Here is an 11476-nt window from a genome sequence, read left to right as displayed (position 1 = left end):
ATATCTGAGTGTTCCGAAAATTGATTGTCGTAAGCCCTATAAATTACCAAACTTTCATATTCTTCTTGATCTATGTTGAGGTGCCTTTCCCGACACACACGGAAAGCTGGTGATCAGATGGTTTAATGTAATGTAATATCGACGTGCCCTACATAAAGTGCTCTAACTACATTTTTGTCAATTTTGAGATATTTGGTGTACGTTATCAACAGACCTATGTATATATGAAATAAGTATGCATCTATGAATGTATCTATGTACTTATGAAATAAATAAACTAAATAAATAAACCGCTATCTACAAATATAAATAAACAAAAAAATATATAAAATAACTTACGCATAGTTTTCAGGCGTATAAGACGCTATCTACATCAAATTTTCGAAATGAACTGAACTCCTAAAATGATAACTACTTAATTTTGACAAAGCATAAAGTTTTAAAACTATTAAATACATTATTTTATCGTGTTTTTGAATGTATAATGCTAGTTTAGAATTTCAGATAATACCATTAATTAATAAAAAATAAAAAAATATGTTGAAAAAATCTTCTTAGCTCTCTCCTGTAAAGTAACAGATTTGCAGATAGAGTACTTTACGTAGGGGCCATCGATATGATGTCGTAAAACACTCCCGTTTGCCCTGATAATACATTATTTTTTATTTTTTTTAGTGTATTAAAGGTTAGAAAATGACAAACATTTCTTTATTTGCTGATTGATTTATATCTATACATCACTATGATAATATTTTCTTGGCTGTCTTCTCCTAGTTCTGTTGAATATATATTTTATTTAATTAACTCGCATAGTGTTAAGGGTCTTAATTATTTACTTATTACCGTAGATTTGATCATGTAAAGAGGAATAATAAACTCATAAGAAGTTATGAAAATTACAAATGGAGGTTTCTCTCTAGAAAATGGTACAGGCCTTCAAAAAACCTAGATTGTAGATCTGCTAATGTATTTACTTCACTTTCTTCGGAAGTTGTATGAAGTCATTGTTGTGAGATATTACACTCTGCACTAAACAGTAACAATGCCAGTAGTGTAACTTAGAGGCGTTAATTACTTGGACATGCGTTCTATTTAGCGTTGGTACACTTTGTATTTGTCAATCACTTATTTCTGTGTGAACTGCTAATAACAATTGCACAGTCCTAATACTGCAGATGTGTTTTTTATTTATTTATTTGGATGCTGAATGTTTTGTTTCTGTGTTGATGTATGCTAATTTTTAAGTCTGTAAAAACCATTAATATCAATTATAAAGCGTGGATTTATGCCATAATATGATTTTATCGCTTAAGTTAACTGAATGGTGTCTTCTAATAATTTACAATAAATACTACATTTTGCTTAATTTCTTTATTACATGAAAATGAAAATGAATAAATACAAAGTGTTTAGTAATTTACCTGATAAGACAGACCTCAGAAAAGTACCTAATGAAGGCATAAAGCTGTCTATACTGAAAATAAACTAGTCCACTTTGTTTTTTTTTTCGGACTGCTGGGTTACTGAGTGTTGAGCTTTAGGGACTCTATAGTAGTTTATATTACAATGATATAAAAATACTGAATACTAAGTTAAGCGAGGTTTTACTGTAATTTGATAGAATATAGTCAAGTATATTATTATCATTGGTGAAGGACATTATTATCATATAGTATATTATAGAATATATTCTTCTGTTCATGTCATGTCAGGTCCCCCTGATGTTAACTATCACATGAGAGTATTTATCCTTGTCTTGGGCAGCTCTAAACAGCGCTTTGACGGTCCTGATCCCTGTCCAATTTCGTATATTCCGGAGCCAGGAGATCTGTCTTCTGCCCACACCTCATCAAACCTGTATTTTGCCTTTTGTGATTAGGTGCAATATCTTGTACTTCTCTTCTCTTAGATCTTGATATGAACAGACATAACACCTAAGCATTCTTTGCCGAAGCTTCAGAATGAGGGTCTCATTACAGATTTTTTTTATCAACTTATTAAAAACTGGCTTCTATTCTATACTTTACTTCAGTTTCTGGGTCAACATTTTCAACAAGTATTTTTCCCAGGTACTTTTAATATGAGACGTGCTTGTGCGTGGTCCTGACAGCTGAATACCATAAACTTTGTTTTTATCATATTATATTATATAAGAAAAGAAAAAAGGCAATAAAAAGTTTATTTTGACTGTATTCAGCGCTGCATCCCGCCTGGCCACCGCCGCTCTGAGTCCTGCGACGTGGGGCGACCGCGCGTGGCGCCCCCGACCCTGCCGCAGCCGCCCCCCCCAACCGTCCCTCCGCCCCCTGTCGCGCTTGCCAGCCCCTCGCCGCGCCAGCGGAGCCGCATCAGGACCAACCCTTGGCTGGGCTCGTCCCCGGCGCCCCGCAGCGGCGCGGAGGACTCCTGCAACGGCAGCACCTGCTCCTCGGCCAGGGTCAGCGGACCTGAAGGGAAGCTGCAGCCCAAGAAGGGCATCCTCGGCCCGTGCAGGGAAGCCAGTCCTGTAGTTCGTAGTCCGTGAGTATTTATGATACAACTTTTATATTATATGTACAATATAAAATTCCTGGGGGTCTGTTACCTCTTATCCTATTAATCTCCTGTTAATCCCAGGAGCGGACAGGAGATTGACAGAACATAGTCCTAAATAAAGAAGAAGAAGAATATAAAATTTGTATATTATACTCGTATATACAGCAGAAGCCTGGGTGAGGACCTGTCCGACATTGGATCTCCTTGTTAGTTCATAAGGAACTGGAAAGGAACACGAGAGGCAGTATCATACATAATAAAAATAGTAAAGGTCATTGGTACCATAAACCAAGCTAGGACACAAAATGCTGAACCCTCTTTTAGTAGAACGGAAGGTCTGTTGACCAAAGTCAACGGTCTGGCTTCTCCTCAATGCTACAAGCACAAAATTTTCTTGAATAAAAAAATATATATTTACACCAGTAAACATGATTTATATAAAAATTGTCCATGTTCTATTTCATAGGCTCTCTTTGACAGCTTTATTGAGATGACATCACACAAACTTTGTTTTAAGGAAAATATCATGGGAAAAAAGAAAAATAATCTGTGGTTTTAGTGTTTAAATACAACCACAGATGGCAGTACAAGTGCCATTTTATAAATAAATGTCACTGGGTTTTATTTATTTATTAAAGGGCTGAAGCCTTTAGGATAATACATATAATACATATATACAGTATCTAATATAAAAAAATACACTAACGAATACACTAATAGAGAAACAAAAAGTCTTATAACAAATAGTCTTATAACATAAAATCATAATAAAATAACAAGTAGTAAGCACTGGTAAATACACGTCTTTTAGCTGCAAGTGCTGCCGTTCATGTACTCCTTAGAGGAAAATTTTGTTTGGACGACCATGTACAGTCATACTCCTATACATATAAAGGCTCAGCTCAGGCAATAAACCAGAACTTATATTATTAAGAAAGATTTTTTAGTAAGTAGTGAATGCTGTAAAGTTTGAAATTTGTTTTCCTGTAATTAATCAATCATGGAATATAAATAAATGCCATTTTTTAAAATGTTCTAGGGCCCCTTCCGTCACCTGGTCCCCACGAAGATTGGCAGTTCCAGTTTCATCCAGCTCTTCTGGCAGCCAGCGGTCCAGTGACGATGACCTCACACTACATGAAATGATGGGGAAATATGACGAGAGCTATGTGTATGAACGAGAGACAGATATCCTTTCTGACAGCGATCCCACGGACTGTGAGGATTGTGGTGATACTGATGCCGATACAGGACAGGATGGAGGAGACGAACAAGATCCCGATGACTTAGATTTCATCGATAAGGACTCATTTCAAGATCTTAATCTTAGTGATTCAGAAAGGGGACCTCGACGCCTCGGTCATTCAAATTATTATCACTTTCCTAATGAGCTATCCAGAAAATTGTCTAGACATAGAGATAACAGTGCTCGACGTTCCACAAGCGGCTCTAGGAAGAGTACCAAACCCCGAGCTCCGAGAAGGCGTCGTCCCCGAGACCCCGCCACTCGCAGTCTCGGTGGTACCCCAGTTAGTCACAGAAGAAAGCCTTTGGATGATATATCAGAGGTCCGTAGTCACCAGTCGCCGGTACGAATGTCTGTCCAAAGAACTCTTGTTATCCAAGACACGAGGTTAGATGCGTTAAAACGAAGGTCCAACTCTATCAGCTATGTTTCTCGCAGCTGTGCCGTCAAACAAACTGCCCCCAACGGAAATTACTTGGCAAATTTCGATTCAGAAATAGCCCTTATAGAAGCTGATAAAGAAGCCGATAAAAAGTACAAGGAACTTATAATGGAGGCAGAACACATTTTGGTCACGATGAAAGCCAGCACTCCTATTTTGGGCTCTCCTAGACGAATTCTAAATAATCCACCACCCAATAAGAGAGTGGAACTATTGAGAAATGGAGAGTGCGATTTGAATCCCAAACGTGGAGGCGACTCTGTACCCGGAAGTCCAAAGCTATGTGTATCTCCGAGATTTAGCCCTAAAAAGAATCATATCACCAATTTTATGCAAATTAATTCGCCAGAACTCAGTCGCAGAGAATCGAATTCGAGCGTGAATGAAAATATATTTTCTAGTCCGAAAAAACTCTTAATTCATTCGCCAATAGTACAAAGAAGTCTAATGACTAAAAACATTGAATCTACTCGATCAAATGTCAAGTGTCCCAATTCTCCGAGGATGCATAGAAGGAATGTGAATCTCCCGGGTCCAACCAAAAACCTGATGACAATCAATCAGCCTGGCTCGCCAATATTACAGTTAAATGGTCGGAATATACATTCCACTCCGCCGATGTGTCGTCCACGAACTCCTCAGCCGGTCTCTCAAATGCTTCACATTGATGATGACAGTGATGAGTCAACCGAAAAAGAACAATCCGTTATACACAAACGTGTTGATAGTTCCACCTTCAATAGAAGTCCAAAGAAACACAATTTTTTAGGTAGGAACTCTCCACACAAGGTAAATACTCAAAATGGACATAATAGTATAATTGGTACCTCTAGCTCATCAGATGGCGATGGTGACCAGACTAAGAAAGATTCGGATGACAAGAGACCACCGCTGTTGACTTTTCGTTCTATAGACATTGGACACCGCGTACCGGATTCCGCTTATTGTCCCCAAAGTGAGCCTGTAAAAAGAAAAGTGTATTCCGGGAGTGCTACATTTGACAGACTACAGAAATCTTTAGATTCTCATCATCTTGTAAGGCAAAAATCAGATGGAGAAGCTTCTACAGTCGATGATCAAGGTAATCTACAAACCTTTTAAAACAAATTTATCAGGAGATCACTTCATATTTCATATTCATCACTTGCAACAAATAAAATTCAAATATGATTAGCTCACTTATTATCTGATTTGCTATGCCATAAAGAAAATTGAATAGTAAGTTTACTTGTATAAATGTAATTATATTTAGGTTGAACACTTCAGAGCAGTGAAATATTTGAGTCAGGTTATAGTCTCATGGTTAATGCCGTGGACTATGTGTATATAGGTTATAGGAATGTAAAGGCCTGAACATGTAGGACTTTGAGTATTTAGGTTCGACCCCACTTTGTCACAGCTTGGATTCTATTTACAAACACAAGCCGTGAAAAATTCTGAAATTGAAATATCTATGTTTATCACAGAAAACAAATATTTATTTTTTAATAAAAATTGGTTAATGATAACACAAGTCACACTTCAGGAATTTTGGTATATAATAAATAAATATAAGCTTTGCAGAAACAAGTAATAAACCTAATATTTAAAAAAAAAAACATTTCACTGCCATTTATGGTACAATAAACCTTTTTTGGATAATTATTCTGGATCATTTATCATCATCCATCATTATCCGTGGTTAACAATTTATTACAACTATAGACATGCTTAGTGTTTAATTGCTACTTTTTCTATTACCAATTATGACAGTGTTCGTTACTTTTTCTCGGTTTATACTTCTTGTTAAGAAGTATGTTAGTAGTAAAATAAAATATAAAAAAAATAAAATAAAATAAAGAATAATAATCCGGCAATATGTTGCAGTATCCGAATGCCTGTAAAAGAGTTATCTATTTCATCAATGTTTTTATCACTCATTTGATTTTAAAATAACTATTTCAGTAGCTATATAGTGACAAAACTTTTGAACTGCATGACAATTGAAGTAGAGCTCTTACTGTTGTTGCAAGGAACTGACGAGTGCCGCGCCGGGCTCCGCGAGAAGGTGGCTCGACTGAGGGCAGAGAGACTGGACGCCGAGGAGCGCTCCCGCCACAGGAGTGACCTGTTGCAGCAACAACAAGGACAGTTTCAAAGGCAACTCACCCTTTTCAGAAGACAGGTAAATAAAGTTATTTACTTACTTCAGGAGCCGTTTTGCACCCAATTTTGGGTGTAGACCTGCCTCAATCTCCGGTAATGATTTTTTTCCTGAGGAGTCCTACATCTATTTCAATCCGGTACAGAATACCCTGCTTAACGCCACCTTTATTTGTGCTGTTTCACTATGGCACTGTTTTAATTGCGCGTTTCAGTGATTCGCCGAGGAACCGAAAAATGGAATCTTTTACTCAAGAATTTTCAAATATTTATTCGATCAAGTGTATGGCGTGTCGACTCCCAATCAGCTTATATCGTTTCGGTCATGTGTAAGGTGTGTGCATTTCCAATAAGTTTATACATGAACCATAATACTGTTTTATCTCTTGAAATATTAGTTTTTGTATGTAAAATTTCAATAATTGTGCGCTGCGTGCAAAAATGGTGGACATTTGTGTAAGGAAGTGTGTCATGTTGCTGTACCATTGTTATTTATATATGTGGAAAAAAGACCCTGCTAAGCGCTAATTCGCATAGCGTGCCATTTTACTGGCACAAATTCCACACGTTATTTGAGGTATTACTGTACTTCTTTATAAGTCGTTGCCCCAGCAAGTCTCCAGACGTTCTTTGCTCCTCGTTTTTAGACGCGAATCAATGGACATCTTGTTTGCTACAAACAACGGAAGCCTTCGCTACATGGCCAGCTTGGTCCCACTTCAGCTTGACTATCATTTGGGTGATGTCGGAGACATTGGTCTTCTGCCTTATCCTATTATTGAGTCCATTGGTTTATTTATCCACTCGCAATAATCGGATCTGCCTCAGTAGTGTAGTTTTTAGCGCGTTTGGCTACTTTACTGGTGGTCTCAGCTTCAATTCCTATCACATTGGTCTTGCCACGTTGATGCAATATTTGCCATATGTGCAATTAGGTGCAGATAAGGTTTGTTTGCTAAAATAAAATTAATGAAAACTCTGAATTAGATTAAAGATTGAAACATTTGCTGAGCATCACTAGTGTGTTTTTGCCAACTCAGGAATCGTTATTAGGGAAAAATAAGGTTTGGAGCCGGAATAATGGACAGTAATAATAAGGATATGGATGTGGTGTAATAGGTCAATGCATGAATAGAAAGCTGATTCGTTCTATCCTCTGTGCCTATCCTTGGGAAAAAGCAGTTGGTTTATTTTAAATAAATAAAAAATTCAATACAAATCTTCAATGATTTTAATTATTTCCTGGCAAAGTCTGTTAATGAGTATTACCAACATGATAATGAAATACGTTTTATTTATCAAATTTCAGATGCTGCTTCAGACTATCGAAGGTCTGAAGAAAAGCCTTGAAGATCAATCTGCATCACTGAAACAAACGTACAATGGAAGTGAAGTTAAAAAAAAGAACATTGAATCATTTTAAGTTGAAAGGGGAAACGAACATTATCAATGGTGAAGTTAATATTGAATAAACAAACTCATTTTTATTTTTAAAGACTCCCATTAAAGTACTCAGTGTATTTACTTAACAGTAGTTGACTGTAAATTATTTATCTCATACGTATTAATATAATTTTTAGCTTTGTAATAATAGATTTGAGAATTTTCATAGATGTAAAGAAATGTAGATTTTTTAAATGTAGAGGACTTAGTTAAATTTTTATTGAAAATCTGTACTTATTTTAATATAATTTAATTTATTAAATTGATTTTAATCATTCCTACTATGGTTTAAGAACAGTGTGATGGTTGTGATTTATGTACTAAGAAATTAATATATTGTTTTTATTTTTATGCAGTATAATGAAACATTATACATTATATTCTTTATTGATTTAGTTATTATTTTAAAAATGTGTATACATATCGCTCACTCCTTTCAACAACGTTATATTTCAAAAATCGTCAATTTTCAGTTGTGCATGTTTTCGGAATGCCCAGAAAATGTACTAAATCCCAGTAAAAGCGGCATATTTTTAACACAATATTTACCCGCTACAGGGCAGAAAGTGTTGTTTTTGCATTTTGAAGAAAACGTATTGTTTTATTATTTTTCTAAATTTACTAAATATTTTTCAAATGGAGGAAAAACCTTCAGGTTTTACCTAAACAGATATGTTGCACAGTAAAAAGTTCAATAAGTGACTTAATATTTATTTTTAATACATTTTATTATATTCTTAAACTTTAAAAACGATCTCCTGAAAAATCAAGTTTTTTGATAAATGATGTAGTTAAAAGGAGTGAGTGATATATAAAAATCATCATGGAATAAATCTTCTTTTCTAAAAAATATATCATCTGTGCACTGTGACAGTTTTATCTATACATATATCCGGGATATGATTACCAAATCATATTTCTTTGTGTCCTACTGCCGCCTTTCAGTGTAAATTCGGTAGTAAATCAAATACTAAATAAGAAATATATTTTTGTTCAGTGCACTTTAGATTTGGCTAGCTGCTTTGATTACTGACTGGATCAACTTTAGAATTACACATTTACTTTATTTTCACACTTATGTGCACATGGACGTTATCGTCCATGTGACTTGTGGTTGAGACGACTCATCGATGGGTCGAAATAAGATAAATTATGAAAATATTTTTACTATAAAATGTCTATGTGCACAGATAATATTTTACTCATTTTTAATTAATGTTTTACTTAGTAAATACCACTATTTCTTAAAATCTACTGTGACACATCGATGCATTCGCATCATTTTCAAACTCGTGGAATGCATCGAAACATATGTCACAGTAGATTTTAAGAAACAGTGGTATTTTCTAAGTAAAACATTAATTTAAAATGGATAGATTTTACCACAAAGTGACTACCGAATCAATTAATTAAAATATTTTACTCAGTTAATGATTGATACAGTATTTTTTAACACCCAATTTTAAATGCTTTTACTTATTTAATAGTGGTTTATCTATTTTAATTGACTTTATTTAAAGGGACATCTCAATGAAAAGGTTATTTATTTGTATTAAACGAAAAATATCTACTGATTTAGTGTTAAATAGCTATAGAAAATGTGTCGTTTCTCCAAAAAGTAGTACCTATGCATTTATTTACTCATTCGATAAGAAATATTAGTGAATCTAAATTAATCTCGTTTGATGTAGAATGTTCTGGTTAGTCGCAAAATTGCATAGAGTAACTACACTAATTTATAGTCAAAAGTAGCTAGTAGTTTAGTCAATATCATTCCATATTATTGGTAGACCAGAATCTTATAGTTAAAAAGTACACATTCTTCCATGTTGAATATATTGGAAAACTATTGCAATATTTGCATTAGGCTGCAGCCCTGTTTGACAGTGAATATGAACCACTCTACGTAAGTACGAGATTCATGTTCTATCGCTCTAAAGAAATCCGTTCCAACAGTGACATGAGGTCTCCATTGGAGAAGTTGCAGTTGGACAGAAAAGTTCATGGTTGCTCTCGATTAGGTATTTGGCATTAGATTTCATTGTCAATGTTTAGTAATCATTGATACTTATTAATACAGTAAAAGTTTATTAATTCCATCCACTTTAATTTGTATTTTGCGATAGTTAATATGTTTTTTATATTTTGGAATTCTGGTCCCTTTCAATGATTTTTGATTTGACAATTGATTTTAGTAATTTGTAAAAATCATAAATTTGGAATTTGAAAAAGTAGTTCACTAAAAAAGAGCAAAAAAAAGGAATCTTTCGAGATATATATTTTTAATTGATTCAATTATTCAAATTAATTCACTTCTTTTATCATTTTGCTAAGTTTATTTGGAAACATTGCGTATCATGTGTGAATTTTATTTTTTTTAATTCTAAATATGCTAATTTCTATTTCTTCCATCTCTGAACTCCTATAATTTTCTTTTTTTGGTCTTTTCAATTCCGAATTAAGAAACTTTTACTGTTAAATAAATTATAATTCTTACAATATCTTAATTTGTAATGAATCATAGAAAAAATATTGATCCACATCGTTGGCATAGCACCTTTTGCATTTAGGCAAACAAATTTACGTACTAATATAGCAGTAACTTAAAAATAATATCTTCGATAATATTGTGAAATCAGTAAACATTGATAATGAAATATTAGTTATACTTTTGTACTGCAGTAAAACGTAGCAAAGAATTATTCATTAGAAAGTAAACTTAGATTTTTCATTGCATTTATTGTCTACTTTCTGGGAGTCTTTTTTTATTAAAATGTCTTATGAATTTTTATGAATATGTTATTATATTTATAACATTGGATGCAGGGTTCTGATATGATTTATTTAAAATTGTCACCAAGGTATGCGTTTTTATTTAATTATCAAAGGTCAACATTTTATTTTTGATTTATTTACTTGCAGCTATGACTCTTACCTCTTTAAAATTATGGACATGAATGTAATTCAGTTAAAACTGGTAGCGTAGAACGGGGCTACTTGAACATTGATGTGTTACTTGAGCCCAGTACAAAAAATATTTAGATCTGTATTTGGTCTACAATAATGAACTTATCGGCATGATTCATTGTTTCCCTGACAGGTGACACTTATTGTCACGATACATTCATTATTGTAGACCAAATACAGATTTAAATCTCTTTTTTGTACTGGGCTCAAGTAACACGTCAAAGTTCAAGTAGCCCGTTCTACGTTAACTATACCATATAATAATGATATCAAGTCACTGAACTTAGATGGACTCGTGAATTGATGATAATTGTCAGTCTTAATATCAAAACATATTAAAAATAATCATTATTTGATGTAAATCATGCAATGATATAAATTTAACCTTTTTTTATTCCGGTTCACCTTTGCATTTTCTCCCTGCAATAAGTGTATTTCATTGTTAACTATGAATTTTACTAATTACATCAATAAATTCATCTAGTAAATATTTTAACTGCATGCACCTCTTTGTTTTGTTTTACGTTACACCAAATTATATATGTTAAATGAAATCTGTTATACATTTTTAGAATATGTAATTAATATAGTAATAAATATTATTCTTAATTAGAAAATTGTCAGTAACTGACTAAAATTGTATGATATTAACACATTGTAAAGGTCGAATTTGATAAATAAATAAACCAAAGATTATTGAA

The 11476-nt window shown here is 33.7% G+C and overlaps 1 protein-coding gene across 4 annotated transcripts in view; it reads left to right on the top strand.

Annotated features, from left to right (window-relative positions):
• Positions 1-9046, top strand: part of LOC148307392 (uncharacterized) — a 205123-nt gene extending 196077 nt beyond the window's left edge. For 3 of the 4 annotated variants that reach the window (XM_088263473.1, XM_088263474.1, XM_088263475.1), the window contains exons 7-10: positions 2198-2520; positions 3575-5304; positions 6215-6387; positions 7675-9046. In XM_088263473.1, coding sequence (XP_088119599.1) covers positions 2198-2520; positions 3575-5304; positions 6215-6387; positions 7675-7788 — 2340 coding nt within the window. In that variant the 3' untranslated portion in view covers positions 7789-9046. The remainder of the gene's footprint in view (positions 1-2197; positions 2521-3574; positions 5305-6214; positions 6388-7674) is intronic. The other variant, XM_088263476.1, reaches the window with a different exon arrangement.
• The last annotated feature ends 2430 nt before the right edge of the window (positions 9047-11476 follow it).

This window comes from Brachycentrus maculatus, unplaced genomic scaffold (genome assembly GCF_059751285.1).
Source record: "Brachycentrus maculatus isolate JH-2025_06_01 unplaced genomic scaffold, ASM5975128v1 h1tg000199l, whole genome shotgun sequence".
Taxonomy (NCBI): Eukaryota; Metazoa; Arthropoda; class Insecta; order Trichoptera; family Brachycentridae; genus Brachycentrus; species Brachycentrus maculatus.
This window is presented reverse-complemented; position numbering and strand designations above follow the sequence as displayed.